Genomic DNA, 21515 nt, shown 5'->3' on the forward strand with positions numbered 1-21515 from the left:
TAAAAACCATCCGCTTCGTCGCCCATGCCCACGCGTTTCGCTTCAACGACGGAATAAATTTGCCGGTGGAAATCGGCATTGCCCGAGTCTTGGCCGATGGAGTCGACGAGAGCGAGCGAGAGACCTTGCTGGTGACGATCGACCACTCGTACAATCACATGACCCCCAAAGACATGCGAGTGAATCGGATAGGCAGCGACCAGAGCTCCACGCTGCCCGTGACTTTCAACGGGGAGACCAGACTAGAAGAGGCCCAGCTAAGAATCAGTCAGATTGTGGGAGACGAGCTGCTGGCAGTAAAGTGCGAAGAGGCCCAAAAATACTTCGAATCTATCGGCGTCCCGAGGGTCGTCGACATCAAGACTCGGGTGGCGGGGGATTGTCCTCGCGTCAAGGAATTGGGCAAGCCAGAAGACCCGATCGAGCAGCCGCATCGAGTCCATCGCAAACCGTGGCGATGCAGCCTAATCATTGCTCTCCAGTATGCGAGGTTCATCGAAGAGAGACGACGCATAGAGTCGTTCCAGGGGAGCTACCATCCCGTAGACTTTGCGGTATGGAACGAAGACTCCGAGTCGGGAGAGGAATGGATCCCAGCACCCGTGCCGGCACCAGAACCGAAGCAAGAGCCAGAAACCATTTACATAGACTTGAAACAATGTAAGACACTCGACAAAATTGAAATTTTGAAAGGCAACGTAAAGTTTGTATTTGAATTTTAAATGTATATATATATATATTTTTAGAGTTAATAAATGTTGTTTTTTCTCGTCGGCCCACGTGTCGTTATTGAGTCCATCTCATTTCTTTGATGAGATCTAAAAAAATGGGGAAAGACTCACTGTGCCGAAAGACACGGCGCAGTGAGTCTTTCCCCATTTAAACTAAACTTTTAAACTAAATGTTATTTCATTTTTCAGTTCGTCCGATGGTCAAAGTACAAATGATGCAATCTTTAATGAATATCGAAAAATTCATTAAATTTTATATAAATAATGGGTAATTTTATTTCATTATTTTTTAAATAATATTATTTAAATCATAATATAATATTATTTATTTCATATTTTTATTTTTTATTTTTTTAGATATTCAGGGACAATGGCCATCGGTAACAACGATGTCAACATGGCAAATATTATTCAATTTTTGTGCAACCACCAACATAAACCTTTTCCAAAGTACCAAAGTCTCTGGTTCGATAAGGCTTGTTTGTTTACTGTTTCGCCGCGTATAAAAAAGGGCTGTCGAAACGACTCGTCATTATTTGTTCTCTCTCTGGTGAGACATGGCTTTGGAATATTTAAAAACCATCCGCTTCGTCGCCCATGCCCACGCGTTTCGCTTCAACGACGGAATAAATTTGCCGGTGGAAATCGGCATTGCCCGATGGAGTCGACGAGAGCGAGCGAGAGACCTTGCTGGTGACGATCGACCACTCGTACAATCAATCACATGACCCCCAAAGACATGCGAGTGAATCGGATAGGCAGCGACCAGAGCTCCACGCTGCCCGTGACTTTCAACGGGGAGACCAGACTAGAAGAGGCCCAACGAAGAATCAGGCAGATTGTGGGAGACGAGCTGCTGGCAGTAAAGTGCGAAGAGGCCCAAAAATACTTCGAATCTATCGGCGTCCCGAGGGTCGTCGACATCAAGACTCGGGTGGCGGGGGATTGTCCTCGCGTCAAGGAATTGGGCAAGCCAGAAGACCCGATCGAGCAGCCGCATCGAGTCCATCGCAAACCGTGGCGATGCAGCCTAATCATTGCTCTCCAGTATGCGAGGTTCATCGAAGAGAGACGACGCATAGAGTCGTTCCAGGGGAGCTACCATCCCGTAGACTTTGCGGTATGGAACGAAGACTCCGAATCGGGAGAGGAATGGATCCCAGCACCCGTGCCGGCACCAGAACCGAAGCAAGAGCCAGAAACCATTTACATAGACTTGAAACAATGTAAGACACTCGACAAAATTGAAATTTTGAAAGGCAACGTAAAATTTGTATTTGAATTTTAAATGTATATATATTTTTTTAGAGTTAATAAATGTTGTTGTTTTTTCTCGTCGGCCCACGTGTCGTTATTGAGTCCATCTCTTTCTTTGATGAGATCTAAAAAAATGGGGAAAGACTCACTGTGCCGAAAGACACGGCGCAGTGAGTCTTTCCCCATTTAAACTAAACTTTTAAACTAAATGTTATTTCATTTTTCAGTTCGTCCGATGGACAAAGTACAAATGATGCAATCTTTAATGAATATCGAAAAATTCATTAAATTTTATATAAATAATAGGTAATTTTATTTCATTATTTTTTAAATAATATTATTTAAATCATAATATAATATTATTTATTTCATATTTTTATTTTTTATTTTTTTAGATATTCAGGGACAATGGCCATCGGTAACAACGATGTCAACATGGCAAATATTATTCAATTTTTGTGCAACCACCAACATAAACCTTTTCCAAAGTACCAAAGTCTCTGGTTCGATAAGGCTTGTTTGTTTCCTGTTTCGCCGCGTATAAAAAAGGGCTGTCGAAACGACTCGTCATTATTTGTTCTCTCTCTGGTGAGACATGGCTTTGGAATATTTAAAAACCATCCGCTTCTTCGCCCATGCCCACGCGTTTCGCTTCAACGACGGAATAAATTTGCCGGTGGAAATCGGCATTGCCCGAGTCTTGGCCGATGGAGTCGACGAGAGCGAGCGAGAAACCTTGCTGGTGACGATCGACCACTCGTACAATCACATGACCCCCAAAGACATGCGAGTGAATCGGATAGGCAGCGACCAGAGCTCCACGCTGCCCGTGACTTTCAACGGGGAGACCAGACTAGAAGAGGCCCAGCGAAGAATCAGGCAGATTGTGGGAGACGAGCTGCTGGCAGTAAAGTGCGAAGAGGCCCAAAAATACTTCGAATCTATCGGCGTCCCGAGGGTCGTCGACATCAAGACTCGGGTGGCGGGGGATTGTCCTCGCGTCAAGGAATTGGGCAAGCCAGAAGACCCGATCGAGCAGCCGCATCGAGTCCATCGCAAACCGTGGCGATGCAGCCTAATCATTGCTCTCCAGTATGCGAGGTTCATCGAAGAGAGACGACGCATAGAGTCGTTCCAGGGGAGCTACCATCCCGTAGACTTTGCGGTATGGAACGAAGACTCCGAGTCGGGAGAGGAATGGATCCCAGCACCCGTGCCGGCACCAGAACCGAAGCAAGAGCCAGAAACCATTTACATAGACTTGAAACAATGTAAGACACTCGACAAAATTGAAATTTTGAAAGGCAACGTAAAGTTTGTATTTGAATTTTAAATGTATATATATATATATTTTTAGAGTTAATAAATGTTGTTTTTTCTCGTCGGCCCACGTGTCGTTATTGAGTCCATCTCATTTCTTTGATGAGATCTAAAAAAATGGGGAAAGACTCACTGTGCCGAAAGACACGGCGCAGTGAGTCTTTCCCCATTTAAACTAAACTTTTAAACTAAATGTTATTTCATTTTTCAGTTCGTCCGATGGTCAAAGTACAAAGGATGCAATCTTTAATGAATATCGAAAAATTCATTAAATTTTATATAAATAATGGGTAATTTTATTTCATTATTTTTTAAATAATATTATTTAAATCATAATATAATATTATTTATTTCATATTTTTATTTTTTTAGATATTCAGGGACAATGGCCATCGGTAACAACGATGTCAACATGGCAAATATTATTCAATTTTTGTGCAACCACCAACATAAACCTTTTCCAAAGTACCAAAGTCTCTGGTTCGATAAGGCTTGTTTGTTTACTGTTTCGCCGCGTATAAAAAAGGGCTGTCGAAACGACTCGTCATTATTTGTTCTCTCTCTGGTGAGACATGGCTTTGGAATATTTAAAAACCATCCGCTTCGTCGCCCATGCCCACGCGTTTCGCTTCAACGACGGAATAAATTTGCCGGTGGAAATCGGCATTGCCCGATGGAGTCGACGAGAGCGAGCGAGAGACCTTGCTGGTGACGATCGACCACTCGTACAATCAATCACATGACCCCCAAAGACATGCGAGTGAATCGGATAGGCAGCGACCAGAGCTCCACGCTGCCCGTGACTTTCAACGGGGAGACCAGACTAGAAGAGGCCCAACGAAGAATCAGGCAGATTGTGGGAGACGAGCTGCTGGCAGTAAAGTGCGAAGAGGCCCAAAAATACTTCGAATCTATCGGCGTCCCGAGGGTCGTCGACATCAAGACTCGGGTGGCGGGGGATTGTCCTCGCGTCAAGGAATTGGGCAAGCCAGAAGACCCGATCGAGCAGCCGCATCGAGTCCATCGCAAACCGTGGCGATGCAGCCTAATCATTGCTCTCCAGTATGCGAGGTTCATCGAAGAGAGACGACGCATAGAGTCGTTCCAGGGGAGCTACCATCCCGTAGACTTTGCGGTATGGAACGAAGACTCCGAATCGGGAGAGGAATGGATCCCAGCACCCGTGCCGGCACCAGAACCGAAGCAAGAGCCAGAAACCATTTACATAGACTTGAAACAATGTAAGACACTCGACAAAATTGAAATTTTGAAAGGCAACGTAAAATTTGTATTTGAATTTTAAATGTATATATATTTTTTTAGAGTTAATAAATGTTGTTGTTTTTTCTCGTCGGCCCACGTGTCGTTATTGAGTCCATCTCTTTCTTTGATGAGATCTAAAAAAATGGGGAAAGACTCACTGTGCCGAAAGACACGGCGCAGTGAGTCTTTCCCCATTTAAACTAAACTTTTAAACTAAATGTTATTTCATTTTTCAGTTCGTCCGATGGACAAAGTACAAATGATGCAATCTTTAATGAATATCGAAAAATTCATTAAATTTTATATAAATAATAGGTAATTTTATTTCATTATTTTTTAAATAATATTATTTAAATCATAATATAATATTATTTATTTCATATTTTTATTTTTTATTTTTTTAGATATTCAGGGACAATGGCCATCGGTAACAACGATGTCAACATGGCAAATATTATTCAATTTTTGTGCAACCACCAACATAAACCTTTTCCAAAGTACCAAAGTCTCTGGTTCGATAAGGCTTGTTTGTTTCCTGTTTCGCCGCGTATAAAAAAGGGCTGTCGAAACGACTCGTCATTATTTGTTCTCTCTCTGGTGAGACATGGCTTTGGAATATTTAAAAACCATCCGCTTCTTCGCCCATGCCCACGCGTTTCGCTTCAACGACGGAATAAATTTGCCGGTGGAAATCGGCATTGCCCGAGTCTTGGCCGATGGAGTCGACGAGAGCGAGCGAGAAACCTTGCTGGTGACGATCGACCACTCGTACAATCACATGACCCCCAAAGACATGCGAGTGAATCGGATAGGCAGCGACCAGAGCTCCACGCTGCCCGTGACTTTCAACGGGGAGACCAGACTAGAAGAGGCCCAGCGAAGAATCAGGCAGATTGTGGGAGACGAGCTGCTGGCAGTAAAGTGCGAAGAGGCCCAAAAATACTTCGAATCTATCGGCGTCCCGAGGGTCGTCGACATCAAGACTCGGGTGGCGGGGGATTGTCCTCGCGTCAAGGAATTAGGCAAGCCAGAAGACCCGATCGAGCAGCCGCATCGAGTCCATCGCAAACCGTGGCGATGCAGCCTAATCATTGCTCTCCAGTATGCGAGGTTCATCGAAGAGAGACGACGCATAGAGTCGTTCCAGGGGAGCTACCATCCCGTAGACTTTGCGGTATGGAACGAAGACTCCGAGTCGGGAGAGGAATGGATCCCGGCACCCGTGCCGGCACCAGAACCGAAGCAAGAGCCAGAAACCATTTACATAGACTTGAAACAATGTAAGACACTCGACAAAATTGAAATTTTGAAAGGCAACGTAAAGTTTGTATTTGAATTTTAAATGTATATATATTTTTTTAGAGTTAATAAATGTTGTTGTTTTTTCTCGTCGGCCCACGTGTCGTTATTGAGTCCATCTCATTTCTTTGATGAGATCTAAAAAAATGGGGAAAGACTCACTGTGCCGAAAGACACGGCGCAGTGAGTCTTTCCCCATTTAAACTAAACTTTTAAACTAAATGTTATTTCATTTTTCAGTTCGTCCGATGGACAAAGTACAAATGATGCAATCTTTAATGAATATCGAAAAATTCATTAAATTTTATATAAATAATGGGTAATTTTATTTCATTATTTTTTAAATAATATTATTTAAATCATAATATAATATTATTTATTTCATATTTTTATTTTTTATTTTTTTAGATATTCAGGGACAATGGCCATCGGTAACAACGATGTCAACATGGCAAATATTATTCAATTTTTGTGCAACCACCAACATAAACATTTTCCAAAGTATGTTGTATTTATATGTATTTTTTTGATATCTACAAAAATGCGTATTGAAAAAAATTGGAAATTTGTGAATATTTTTTTAATTTATAAATTAAAAAATATATATTTGGTTGGTTAAGACATTTATTTTAAATTTTATATTAGTTAAATTTTGTAATTTTATTATCAACGTTTATTTATTTGATACATAAATAAGATGTATTAATATGAATTTTTTTATCTACAAAAAATGCGTACTAAAAAATTGAGAATTTGTTAATATTTTTAATTTATGAATTAATAAATAATATATTTGGTCAAAAGATTTATTTGGTAATTGTATTTTTTCTTTTTCAGATAAAACGAACTGAACTAAAAAATTGAAGAAAAATTGAAATATAATATTATAATATTATTGTATAAGAAAAATGTAATTTGTTTTCTTTATATATTGTAAAAAAGTTTTTTAAAATAAATTTGTAATTTTAAATTTTTGAAATAAAGAGGATTTTTTTAAAAAATTTTTCTCTTTATTTGTGTTAATATATAATTTAAAGTTTTATTCACAACTATCAGTTAAAATATCTATAATAAAAATAAAATTTGTTTATATTTAACTGTGAGTTAAACAGAACTGTTAAAAAATTAATTCATGTATAAATTTTTTGAAAAAAATGAATAGAAGGTAACATAGCAGCAAATTTCTACACAATACTACATATCAGTTGATGTTTTAAGGTTGCCTGGGTACGGAGGCACATTTAAAAAAAAAATCTCTTAAATATGAATTTTAACAGATTTATTTTATTGATTATGACTCAAAACAATAAATAACATAAATTAGAAAATTTTTTAAACAATTTTATTAATTAAATTGAGGTATTTTGGGTAAAATTTGATAAAATTAGAGCAAAATGCAAAACACTCTACACTAAATTCAATTTATCCAATTTAAATCATTTTTCTACACAACACACTTATTGTATTTGTGAAGGCAATGAACTAAAAGCTAAGAAAAATATACAAGTGAAAAAAAGTTATGGGCCTTCGAGCATTTTTATAGTAAAAATTTTGCAAAAATCATAGGTACTAATGTCAATAAACTGCTAAAAATCCAAAACTATCAACAGTAGACCCAAATCCTTAGTTCATTGCCTTCATAATAATTATGGTAATATATATATAAAATTTCATTGATATATATCCATAAGTTTTTGTGAAACTATGTTTTGCGTAAAACAAATTTGACAAAAAACACATTCTTTAAAAAATGCATTTAAAGTTTTTATTAATATACATCTAAAATAGTATTTGAATTTAAACAGTTAAAATTCACCACTTTTGTAGCAAATGCCTTCTTTATTCTCTGCTTTATTGATTTTTTTCTTTCTAATCGCCCGTTTTATTTTTCTGGACAATTTTGTAGTATTCAAAGACTGTCTCTTTGCAGCAGCAATTCTCTCTTTATCGAAGCTACTATATTGGGTTAGCATATGATGACCTGGAATAATATCTAATTCATTAAAAAATTTTATTATTCCAGAAAAACCATCATTGAATATCAATACAGCAATGTTTGTCCCTAAACGCAAAGTTTTCAATTCAACAAATGTGTTTTTCGGATTGGATTGGATTGTGGGATTTAAGGGCGCAAGAGCCATAGATGACTATACTGCGCCAGACATATGGTTATAATAGAAAAAACGTGTCTTTATGTAAAGTTAGAAACCGATTAAAAATTACTTGGCAGTGACTCTTAAAATTAGCAACGAGAGTAAAAAATAGTAATGAAGCATTAAATAAGATGATATAAACCAATTTCTTTTAAAAATTTAAAAAGATTTTTGTGGGGATGTTCCCTTACAAGCATTTGCATGTCCACTGTTGAATCATTAAAAAATCGTAAACGATGATGATTAAAAACAGGGCATTCAATTAAAAGGTGAAGAACTGTTAAAATCGTTCGGCATCTGGAGCAAAAAGGAGCTCGATCGCCTAATAAAAGATGTTTATGGGTTAAACGAGTGTGACCAATGCGGAGTCTAGTCAATTTGACTTCGAGCTCACGCACTGGAAGAGCAACCCATAATGTAATTGTAGGTCTAATAAAATATAATTTGTTACCGTTTTGTTGATTCCACGATTCCTGCCATATAGCATTAATACGACGCTTAAACAATTGCTTCGCATCGTAAAATGGCACCTCACGCTGCATAAACAAAGACGCCGTTTTCGCAGCGTTGTCAGCCTGTTCATTTCCTATTATCCCAACGTGACTCGGAACCCAGCAAAATAAAATTTCGTAGTCCCTGTTTTCCAGAGTTCTTAAGAGGTGCAGAATTTCCAGAACGATAGGATGTATTTGATTATGAAAATTGGAGAGTGTTTTCAAAGAACTCATGCTGTCGGTGTAAATACAAAATTTACGCTCAGTAGAGAGAGATACTGTTTGTAGCGCATAGAAAATTGCCATTAATTCAGCAGATAATACTGAAAAAGAGGTATGCAAACGATAACTTATTGTTTCTGTATCAAAAATGATACCACACCCAACCTGTCCGTCCGACTTGGAACCATCTGTGAAAATAGGCATATGGGTCGAATACTGAGAGCGATGAGACATAAAAAGGTTTTGAAAAATTACAGGGGCCGTTGTCGGTTTCTCAAATCCATAAAAAGGATTTAAAAAGGAAAACCGAGGTAAATCCCAAGGAGGAAATGCAAATAAATCAAATGTATGAATACTCACATCATGTAATTCCGAATCCTCGAGGAGTGATTTAGCTCTCTCACAAAAGGGAAGAATGTGAGAACGTCGAGCCATGTATAATCTCCGAAGGCGAACAGGAAGCATAAAAGAGTGTAAAGGGTGTTTCGGGATTGATAAAGCACGGAGGTAATATTGTACAGACATTTTTTGGCGCCGTAAATTTAAAGGAAGATGGTGACAGACAATGTAAAGACTCTCCACTGGTGAAGTTCGAAATGCTCCCGAACAAATTCTTAGTGCAGAGTGGTGTATGGTGTCCAATCTGCGTAAAACGGAAAACCTTGCAGACCCGTACACCATACAACCGTAATCAATGCGTGAAAGAATGATTGCTTCGTAAATTCTAAGCAAAGATGTACGATCTGCTCCCCAAGTGGTTCTTGATAGTACCTTAAGAATATTCAATGACCTGTCACACTTCTTCCGCAGATGTAGGACATGCGGAAGGAAAGTGAGCTTACGGTCAAATATTATCCCTAAAAATTTGAATTCATCCACAACAGGAATTGCGACATTTCGAATGTAAATTGCAGGATCTAAATGAAGACCTCGTTTCCTGCAAAAGTGAATACAACGACTTTTTTCCGGAGAAATCGTGTGTCCATTATCATCACACCAGTCAATAAGCTTATTAACTGCAATCTGCAGTTGGCGTTCCATTGAGTGCATATTGCTGCTTTGGCAGGAGATCTGGAGATCATCTACATATAAGGTGCTTTGAACAGATGAAGGTAAAACATTAAGAATTTGACTAAAATGAAGCATAAAAAGCGTTACACTGAGGATGCTTCCCTGTGGAACCCCCTCAGCTTGAATAAAAGGATCTGAATAAAAATTACCCATTCGAACACGAAATGATCTTAAAGATAAAAAGTTCTTTAGAAAAACAAGCACATTTCCTCGAAAACCAAAATTTAAAAGAGTTGTAAGAATTCCAAAGCGCCAAGTTCGATCATACGCCTTCTGAACGTCAAAAAATACGGACACTAGATGATTCCGACTGACAAATGCATTGCGGATTTGAGTCTCAAGAAGGACGATATTATCAGATGTGGAACGCCCTCTACGAAAACCGCTCTGCATTTGCGGAATACATGCCTCTTCTCTAATTCGAAAACTAACCTAGAATTGATCATTCGTTCCAATGTCTTGCACAAACAACTTGTGAGAGCTATAGGTCTGTAATTCAGAGGGTCAAAAGAGTCCTTACCGGGTTTAAGGATGGGAATAACAATAGCTTCGTGCCATTGCGAAGGGAACTTCTGCTCAAACCAAATGCGGTTATATAAATACAACAAATTTGAAAGAGAAGTTTCAGATAAATGGCGAAGCATGTTATAGGTAATTCCATCCGGACCGGGGCTTGTATCCTTAACTTTAGACAAGGCCGTTAGCAGTTCATGCATCCTCAACTCAGAATTGTAAGGAAGGGATCTTCGGGTGGAAAAACGCAAAACTCTCCGTTCCGCGCGATTCTTCTTCGCCAAAAAAGCAGAATTATATGAATCGGCAGCGGAAACTTGTGCGAAAGTATACCCGAGAGTATTAGCAACATCTATGGGAGAGGCAATCGTTCTATTTCCTGTCTTTAGCACGGGATAGGAGAAATCTTTGTAGATCCCATTTGCAGCTTTTACTTTTTTCCAAAGCAATTTCCTTGAAGTGGAAGATGTGATTGAAGACACAAAGCGAATCCAAGATTCCCTCTGGCTTTGTCGGCGGATGCGGCGAGCATTAGCTCTGGCGCGCTTAAACGCAATAAGGTTTTCTGTTGAAGGGTACTTGCGAAAAATATTCCATCGTTTCTTTTGTTCTCTGTAACTGTCGCGGCAAGTGTCATTCCACCACGGTTTCCAGAATTTCCTCGCACGTGGGGAACATTTTGGAATGGTATTGTTTGCGGCATAAATAATACAATCGGTATCATTTTGCACTGCTTCCGTGATATCCGAAAGTTTAACCATTGTCTCTGTGATGTCTGCAAGTTGCGTAAAGGTAGTCCAATTTGCCCGCTCAAATAGAAAACGCGAAGGACATGGAGTCGCAACGCCACTATTAGCATGGGGGACAATTAATGGAAAGTGATCACTGCCATAAAGATCACTGGCAACTGTGAAATTCAGAAATGGTAGCAATTCAGGAGAGCAAATGGCTAGGTCAAGACTATGGAAGCTGCGTGTGGGTTCATGAAAGTACGTTTTCTCATTATTATTGAGCAGACAGCGACAGTTATTGGTAATAAACTGCTCGATCTGTCACCCACGAGAATTTGTACTTTCTGAACCCCACAAAGTACTATGCCCATTGAAGTCGCCGAGTATTAAAAATGGTGAAGGCAACTGATCAACAAGATTATTAAGTTGCTGCTGATTGATGACATCATGTGGTGGCAAATATATAGAACAGACTGTAACAAGTGTTCTTGTATGAACCTGAACTGCCACAGTCTGTAAGGGAGTATGTAATTTGAGAGGTGTAATGGGGAAAAGGTTAGAAGTTAAGATACAGACACCTCCAGAATTACTAGTTTCTGTGTCTGCATCCTTACGGATTATATTGTAGCCACGAAGTTTGAAAGAAACGTTAGGATTCAAGAACGTTTCTTGAAATGCAAAACAAGAAGGATGAAATTGATTGATAATGCACTTGATGTCAGTAATTTTGGATCTCAGACCACGACAATTCCAAGAAACGAAGGTACCCATTAAGAAATATTGTTGGGAGATAAATCATTTGCAACATTGCTTTGAGTTTTTGGAACATCACAGCTCATTGTAAAATCCTCCTCCTCTGACGGATGGAGGGAAAGGTGATCAAGACTAGTGGGTTTATCAAATATGGTCGGCAAGTCCTTATGAATTAAGCCCTCTGTCGCTAATCCCAAAGCGACTGAACTCCGGACTGATAAAGACGAAATTTTTTTCTTCAAGTCTCTTTGTGAACGACCTTTTTTTGAAAGTTTGAGAGCCAGAGATTTTTCGGAAGTAGATTTATGTTTCTTTCGTGTATGTTTGATTATAGTTGGCGTAACATTGGAAGACTGATCAGATTCAGATATTGTAACTGAACTATCAGTTTCAGAGTTAGCCTTAAAATCTTTTGTGTCATATTGGATCCCTACAGTTTTTGGTGGACCCTTTACAACAGAAGCATAGTTTGTTCCGAGTGCAGGTGTACGAGCTCTGACAATTCTCCGAGCTTCAGGAAATGACACCTGCTCTTTAACTTTAACAGAAATAATCTCTTTTTCTCTTTTCCAGATAGGGCATAAGCGAGAGAAAGAGGCGTGGTCTTCTTTACAGTTTACACATTTTTCTTTCGCTGAACACTCATTACTTTCGTGGCCAGGTACTGCACAACGGGCGCATGTTAAAGTCCCGCGGCAGTTAGCCTTTGAATGGCCGAAACGCTGGCATTTGAAGCATCTCAAAGGATTCGGAACATAAGGTCTTACGGGTAATTTCGTGTACCCAGCCTTTATCGACTCTGGCAATTTTGGAGAGTTAAATGTTAAAATAAGATGCATAGTATTAAGGAGTTTTCCATCTCGCCTAATAGAAATTCGGCGCACCTGGGTCACTCCTTGACTTTGCAATTTTTGAGTGATTTCCTCCAAAGAGACATTGAATAGTTCCCCACAGGAAATTACACCTTTCGAGGAATTCAAGGAACCATGTGGAGTAACAGTAACTTTTATTGTGCCCATAGATTTCAATTTTAAAATTTTGTTCGATTGTTGTCTTGATGCAACTTCAACGAGTAGGTCACCTGAACGAAGTTTTCGAACAGATGCCACTTCTCCTACACTTCCGGTTAAAGCTTTTTCTACAAGAAAAGGCGATACGGTATGGAACGATTCTTTAACTTCAGAAACACGCTTCACAATAAAAAATGCATCGTACGGTTTTAAAACTTGTGACGGTACAGAAAGATACCCACTGAAGGGAGCATTGCGGCGAGGCCCCATGCGATATGAAAAGACTTCAGGTCCGACGGCACCGCCCACCACGGAGCCCAACAAGGGAAGGCAGCCACCGGCTCTGGCCATTCCCAGCCTCGGCGCTTACCTTGGTGCTGGCAGGAACCTATACGCTCGGAGTTACCCCCGGGGACAGTGACCACCCTTAACGCCAAGCCCAAGGAGTAACCCCTTCGCTTGATCCCTAGCTGACTAGTAACTCAGGTTGCTAGCTACCGGCCGATTGATGCACAGGGGACCACAGTGCACCACCCGTCTAAAGGGTCGCCACGCACGGCTAACACGTGGGGTTTTGGCTGTCCATGAGAAGCAAAAAGCAAACAGAGCGGCGACAGCTTCTCATGGAGAGCTCCCTCGCTTGCCGTCGAGGGATGGAAGGATCAAGCAGAAAGCAATAGGCGTAGGGGAGAGTAAACATAAAATGAGTAAAGATCCCTGGGTATCTCGGGATTGGGAGACCCGTACTCACCTATAGTAGGTGAGCCCCTGAGGGGATGTGTTTTTGGGAATAATTGTCCATAATAAATTGTTGAAACTTTCATTGGTATTTTGAGTTTTTCCATGAAGGCATTTTTTAGAAGAGTTTGATCACATAATTTAATATATGTAGGTTTAATAATGTTTATAATATTTTTTGAGAGTCCTTTACCTGAGTCTGTATACTCTTTCCCTTCTGAAAGTGCACGAAATAACTCCGAAGGTGAACGGAGGCGTAACAGTGACGTGAGGAGTGGATTCCATTGGGACGACCTATACATGGTAAAGGCCTATTTCACTTTCAGTCAACGCACCGTGCAGCCTGGATGTTTACATCTTTATCGCACCACCGACGCACCGATGCTGTTTTACGAGTTGGACGAGAGATACAAGCGCCCTGACAGAGTGAAAGACAAGAGATTCCACTGGCACGATCAATACGACTTCAAAAGGTTCGTTTGGCAGCCGAATTCAAATTACGTGGTGGCAGAAGGTACCACGTACATGATCATGAGTATTCAGAAAACTCTATTTTCGGTGAATATCGTTTCTGTTCGAATTTGGAACGACGAAGGGGGACTGTGGAAAAATCCAAAGACCGACACGAATCTGACGGGCTGCTGCTACCGGGTCGAGAAGAGAAAAAGAAAAAAAATCAAAGTGACGTTTCCAAAAGGTCAAAGATGGTGGACGAAGCTATCGAAAAATACTTTCCAGATTCGTCGGCGCAGCAACGACAACCCGTGGCGATGCAAGTCGGAGACCAGGTGGTTCAGCAACGACAAATGCCGATAGTCATGCAAATTGGAGACCAGTTGGTGTGGTTCCCCCACGTTTATCCACCAGAACTTTCCGAGATTCCAGCGCCAGAGTCCTCAGAACCTTCAGAGATTCCAGCACCAGAGTCCTCAGAACCTTCAGAGATTCCAGCACCAGAGTCCTCAGTTGGTTGGTTGGTTGGTTTGATGTTTTATGGCACAAGAACCAATATGAAGGTTATACTGCGCCAAACAAGTTTATATCTAATTCAAAGTTAAATAAAAACAGTTTCTAAAAAAGTGATAAAAAAAAACATTGGTAAAACGATGATAAATTACAAAAAGTCAAAAACGAAGCCAAAATGGTAAGATCAAATTAAGGAATAAAAACCTGTAGATTTTAAAAAGACAAAAAGCTTCTCATGTGGATCTCTACCAAGCAACAAGGGCAAAGTCACCGCTGTTGTTTTGAAGTAAAATAAGCGCTGAGCATTAAAATAAGGGCATTCAACAAGGATATGATAAACTGTTATTCCACAGTCACAATGTGGGCATGTCGGCAATTGATCATTTAATAACAGATGTCTATGTGTGAATCTAGTGTGACCGATTCTCAGACGAGTTAAAACTGTGTCATGTTTTCGATAATTCAAAGAAGGCCAGTTTTCTATGGTAGGCTTGCAAGTATGAAGTTTGTTTAGAGTTTCTGAATCCCACTGAGTTTGCCAGTTTTTGTAAAGACAGATTTTTGCCTGTTTTTTCAAATCGCATGCAGGTATGGGTGTTTCTAAAAAATGAGTTGCGGATTTGGCACTCTTATCAGCCTGCTCATTCCCACATATTCCCACATGGGATGGTATCCAACAGAATAAGACTGTAAAGCCAAGAGAGATAATTTTATAAAATAGGTCTAAAATCTTTAAAATATTTGGATGAGCATGATTTTGGAGTGATTTTAAAGACTGTAAAACACTTAAAGAATCAATGTAAATAATATAGCTTCCACTAGGTCTATTTAAAATTTCTAATAAAGCATGCAAAACTGCAGTAGTCTCAGCAGTATAAATGGAGCAACATGAAGGAAGTTGAAAACATGACATTTTATCTGGAAAAACCACAGCAAATGAGGCATGGGTAGAAGTCTTAGATCCGTCAGTGTAAACAGGAATGAAAGACTGATAATGAGACCTGTGTTCGAGGAATAATTTTTGATAAACAATATCTGCTGTGTCCGATTTGTTATAGCTTTCAAAAGGATTAAGAAAATAAAAGGTATGGGTTCTCCATGGGGGGATACTGTTAAATGGGTGTGGGGATAATTCTAGATGGTTCATATTAAGTTCTGATAAAATAGTGTGCACCCTGGTTACAAATATAGGTTCAAAGTTCTTTCTAGCTTCTTGTAAGCGAAGGAGAAAAGGTCGAAGTTTAAAATCGTAATATGGATGGCAAGGATGAGATTGAATTCTAAAATAATAATGTAAAGAAAGCATTTGTCTTCTAAGTTGTAAATCTGGTTCGTAACACTCAACATATAAACTTTTAACAGGAGAAGTGCGGAAAGCTCCAGAACATATTCTAAGAGCTGCATGGTGAACAGGGTCAATTTTTTTCAGTATGCTTTTTCTAGCTGAGCCATAGATTGCGCACCCATAATCTATTTTTGAAAGGATGGTAGCTCTATAAATTCTCAGCAATGAAGTTCTGTCAGCTCCCCAAGATGTATTAGAAAGAACTTTCAAGATATTTAATGCCTTCTCACATTTTTTTCGTAAAAACGTTAGGTGGGATTGAAACGTCAGCTTTTTGTCGAAAGTGATTCCTAAGAAACGAATTTCATTTAGAAAAGGAATTTTTTGACCATATAGAATAATTTCAGGGTCTGGATGAAGATTTCTCTTCCGACAAAAATGTACTCCCGATGTTTTTGCCGTTGAGAAAGTGAAACCATTTAAATCTGACCATTGTTTAATTTTGTTCACAGCCGTTTGCAGTTGTCTCTCTATAAAACACATATGATTTCCCATGCAAGAAATGTATAGATCGTCTACATAAAGGTATCCTTTGACGTATGGTGGAAGCTGGTTTAAAATGCTATTGATTTTTATAATGAAAAGTGTGACGCTTAAAACACTCCCTTGTGGGACACCTTCTTCTTGGGTAAAAATATCAGAAAATTCATGTCCTAGTTTAACTTTAAATTGTCTCAATCGTAAAAAATTTTGAATAAAAATTGGTAAGTTTCCTCGTAAATTAAAGTCGTAGAGATCTTTCAGGATGCCATATCTCCATGTGCGATCGTAGGCTTTTTCGATATCGAAAAAGATGGCTGCCAAGTGTTTCCTCTGTAAAAAAGCAGAACGAATATCGTTTTCTAAACTTAAAATATTGTCTAAAGTTGATCTTCCTTTTCTAAAGCCACTTTGGAATTGACTAAGAATTTTGTTTGTTTCCAAAAAGTATATAAGTCGTCGGTTAATCATTTTTTCTAAGAGTTTGCACAGACAGTTTGTTAAAGCTATTGGGCGATAGTTCAAAGGATCCGTGGGATCTTTATTGGGCTTTAAGATAGGAATAATTATTGCCTGTTGCCAAGAAGACGGAAAATATTGTTCCTTCCAAATTCGATTAAAGAGATATAACAAGTTTATCTGCGATTTGTAAGTTAGATGCTGGATCATTGCATAGCTGATGTTATCTGGGCCCGGAAAAGATTTATGAACATTTGATAAAGCAAAATGAAGTTCTTGAAAAGTAAAATTACTATTGTAAGGTAAATCAGATTGGGACTCAAAATTCAATTTTTTGTTCTCAGAAAGTTTTTTGAAATTTAAAAAATGTGGATTATAATTTTCACTGGAAGATGTACTTGCTAAAGTAGAAGCTATTGTATTGGCTATGTCTTTTAAATTTGATATAATCTGATTATTAACGTTTAATATTGACACAGCATTAGAAAAAGGAGTGCCTGTAGCTTTTTTAACTTTTTGCCAAAGTTCTCGGCTTGAAATAGGAACTTTTAATGTTAAAACAAATTTTTGCCACGACGTTCTACGACTATATCGTTGAATACGTCGCGACTCTGCTTTGGCTCTTTTGTATCCAATTAAGTTTTCGGTTGTGGGATATCTTCGAAAGTTGTTCCGTGCTTTCCTCTGTTTCTTACGGGCTTGTTGACAGTCACTATTAAACCATGGTTTACTTTGCTTCCTCCGAGTGCATTTAGTCTGCGGGATGGACGCATTTGCAGCATGGATTATAGTTTGGGTAATTAAGTCTAATGCTTGATCAATAGAATAATTTTTTACCATACTTTTATTTATTTTTGAAAGAACAGAGAATGTATTCCAGTCAGCTGCTGTGAATATATATCTAGATGGTTGATAATAATTATGATGGTTATGTCTATTGTCAGTTATAATCAGAGGAAAATGGTCACTGTTGTGGAGATACTTGTCTACAGTCAGATTTAGAAACGGTAAGATTGATGGAGAACAAATGGCAAGGTCGATTGCATGGAAGGATTTTGTAGGCTGGTGGAAATAGGTTAGTTCATCTGTATTTAGAAGGCATAGATTGTGATCCTGTAAAAGCTTTTCAATCTGTAAACCTCTGGCATTGGTGTCAGAATTTCCCCAAATGAGGCTATGGCCATTAAAATCTCCGATGATAAGAAACGGAGAAGGAAGTTGTTGAATTAAAGAATTTAAATCGGTTTGATGGATGTATTCATTAGGAGGTAAATATAAATTACATATGGTTATCAGGGATTTTACATGTATTCGAACAGCAATAGCCTGTAAATTTGTGTTTAAATTCAACGGAGTGGACGGGTGGCCGCTTGCAACAAGCAGTGCAACTCCACCTGTAGCTCTATCATTTATATGATTTTTGCAAAATGCAGTGTAGTTTGAAACATGGATATTATCACCCGGTTTCAGATGGGTCTCCTGTAAAGCGACACAAACTGGTGCATAGGTATTGATGAGATCTTTTAAGTCTGAAATTTTATTTTTTAGTCCACGGCAATTCCAGGAAAGAAAGTCTGCCATTAAATGGGGGGAAAGGGAGAAAAAACTGCTTTATAATTTCTTAGAGGAAACCGATTCGTTCGAGTCACTAAAGGACATTTCTTCGTCAGACAAGTGAACACTGAAGAGAGGATCACTGTCCGAGTCTTTGTCTTTAATTTTTTTCTGTTCTTTTAAGAAGTCTTCCTGTGTTAAGGAATGTTTTGTTGAAGACTTCGTTTGGGCTCTACGCTCTGTTAAAATTCTAGTACGTTTATCGGCCTTTGTTTCTTTAGCTTGTTTAATTTGGTCAGATTTTTTGTTTGCTTTCTTAGTCTCAACTTTCTGCTTGGTGTTTGGTTTAGATTTCCCAGTTTCGATGGATGCAGAAGTATTTTTGAGTGGGGAATTCTTAACTATCGGTTTTAATTTTGATAATGGGGGGCAAATTATTTTTGTAATGCTTTCGTCAGTCAGTGTACTTGAGGAAGTTACAGATTTCACTGCATTGCTATAAGAAAGTGGTCTTTGCTCAGGTGTTAACAGCTTTTTAGCTTCAAAGTATGGTATTTTTTTCTTTATTTTCAGTTCTTGGATTTTCTTTTCTAATTTCCATTGTGGACAATCTCGGGAGTCAGATTGATGTGGTTGTTTACAATTTACACATTGCGGGTCTGCAGTGCAATCATTAGCGTGATGGCCAGCAGTTGCACATCTAGAACAGGTCTGTGTCCCTCTACAAGCCGTCTTGGAATGATCGAAACGTTGGCAGTTATAGCACCTGATAGGATTAGGTATATAGGGGCGTACTTTGCAGTTTAGGTAGCCTGCTTTAATGCTGGATGGTAATTTTGTTGTATTAAAAGTTAAGATAATACTATTAGTGGCAACCAGAGCATTTCCTTTTTTCATAAAAATGCGTTTCACTGCAATTACACCTTGGCTGGCAAGGCCATCAAGAATTTCACTTTCAGGAGAATTCAAGAGTTCCTTTTCAGATATAACACCACGGCAGGAATTAAGTGTCCGGTGAAGTGTTACAGAAACAGAATGATTTAAAAATGATTTGGCTTGCAAAAAGGATTTGGTTTGAAGAGCAGAAGTTGTTTCAATCAATAAGTCGCCCGACCGAAGTTTCTTGACTGATTTTGGACTACCGCCAATACCTTTCAAAGCTTTTTCAACGGCAAAAGGAGATAATTCAGAAAGTTTTCCATCAGGGATGGAGAGAATAATAAAACGAGCAGTTTCAGATAACGGTTCAGTGTCAGAAGTAAAAAAACCCATAAGAGTCAGATAAAAGTTCGGGTCTCGACGGCACCGCCCACCACGGAGCCCAACCAGGGGAAGGCAGCCACCGGCTCCAGACATTCCCAGCCTCGGCGCTTACCATGGTGCTAGCCGGAACCTATACGCTGAGAGTCACCCCCGGGGACAGTGACCACCCTTAACGCCAAGCCCAAGAAGTGACCCCTTCGCTTAATCCCCTTGAGCAGTCCAGTCAAATGTCTGGGATACCAGCCGATTGATACATCAGGGACCGAAATGTACCACCCGTCTAAAGGGTCGCCACGCACGGCAAACACGTGGGGTTTTTGGCTGTCCATGAGAAGCAAGAAGCAAACAGAGCGGCGACAGCTTCTCATGGAGAGCTCCCTCGCTTGCCGTCGAGGGATGGAAGAATGAAGAAAACAGAAGGGGAAGGGGGGATTAAAAGAAAGAAAGGGAGAGAAGAGAAAAGGGGGAGGGGAGAGAAGAAAGAGTAAAGATCCCTGGGTACCTCGGGATTGGGACACCCGTACCCACCTAAAGAAGGTGGGCCCCTGAGGGGATGTGTTTTTGGGAATAATTGTCCATAATAAATTGTTGAAACTTTCATTGGTATTTTGAGTTTTTCCATGAAGGCATTTTTTAGAAGAGTTTGATCACATAATTTAATATATGTAGGTTTAATAATGTTCATAATATTTTTTGAGAGTCCTTTACCTGAGTCTGTATACTCTTTCCCTTCTGAAAGTGCACGAAATAACTCCGAAGGTGAACGGAGGCGTAACAGTGACGTGAGGAGTGGATTCCATTGGGACGACCTATACATGGTAAAGGCCTATTTCACTTTCAGTCAACGCACCGTGCAGCCTGGATGTTTACATCTTTATCGCACCACCGACGCACCGATGCTGTTTTACGAGTTGGACGAGAGATACAAGCGCCCTGACAGAGTGAAAGACAAGAGATTCCACTGGCACGATCAATACGACTTCAAAAGGTTCGTTTGGCAGCCGAATTCAAATTACGTGGTGGCAGAAGGTACCACGTACATGATCATGAGTATTCAGAAAACTCTATTTTCGGTGAATATCGTTTCTGTTCGAATTTGGAACGACGAAGGGGGACTGTGGATAAATCCAAAGACCGACACGAATCTGACGGGCTGCTGCTACCGGGTCGAGAAGAGAAAAAGAAAAAATCAAAGTGACGTTTCCAAAAGGTCAAAGATGGTGGACGAAGCTATCGAAAAATACTTTCCAGATTCGTCGGCGCAGCAACGACAACCCGTGGCGATGCAAGTCGGAGACCAGGTGGTTCAGCAACGACAAATGCCGATAGTCATGCAAATTGGAGACCAGTTGGTGTGGTTCCCCCACGTTTATCCACCAGAACTTTCAGAGATTCCAGTGCCAGAGTCCTCAGAACCTTCAGAGATACCAGCACCAGAGTCCTCACGACTTTCAGAGATGATATTAATAGAAGAGTTAAGAAAACAAATCAAAGAGTTGGAAGCTAAAATAGAAGTTTTACAGAATTGTAAAGAATAAACTAAAATCAAAATAAATGCCTGTACTTTAATTTTTTTTTCCATGCCTTGCTTCGTAATAAATCAATTTTTATTTTTAAAAAATGTTTCTTTTTATGTGTTTATATTGTATTACATTACATGTTTTTTTTTCAGCAAATAAAACTTGATAATTTAACTAGGAATGTTTAATAAACTTGATAAAATGCATTTAGAAACACTTTATTAATGTTTAATTTAGAAACACTTTAATAATTTTTATTTTTTAGGAAATATTTCAATCACGACATAGAAAAAAAAACTTAACTAATGTTTTAACAAACTTGATAAAATGTAGATAGATAAATGTCTTGATAAAAAGAGATAATATCACTAAT

General features: G+C 39.2%; 1 protein-coding gene across 1 annotated transcript; it reads right to left on the bottom strand.

Annotated features, from left to right (window-relative positions):
- Window positions 1-11824: 11824 nt before the first annotated feature.
- Window positions 11825-13087, bottom strand: LOC129956630 (uncharacterized). Its single transcript, XM_056068564.1, has one exon. It carries the CDS (start codon window positions 13085-13087, stop codon window positions 11825-11827), a length of 1263 nt encoding a protein of 420 aa, XP_055924539.1.
- Between the last annotated feature and the right edge of the window lie 8428 nt (window positions 13088-21515).

This window comes from Argiope bruennichi, chromosome 11 (genome assembly GCF_947563725.1).
Source record: "Argiope bruennichi chromosome 11, qqArgBrue1.1, whole genome shotgun sequence".
Classification (NCBI taxonomy): domain Eukaryota; kingdom Metazoa; phylum Arthropoda; class Arachnida; order Araneae; family Araneidae; genus Argiope; species Argiope bruennichi.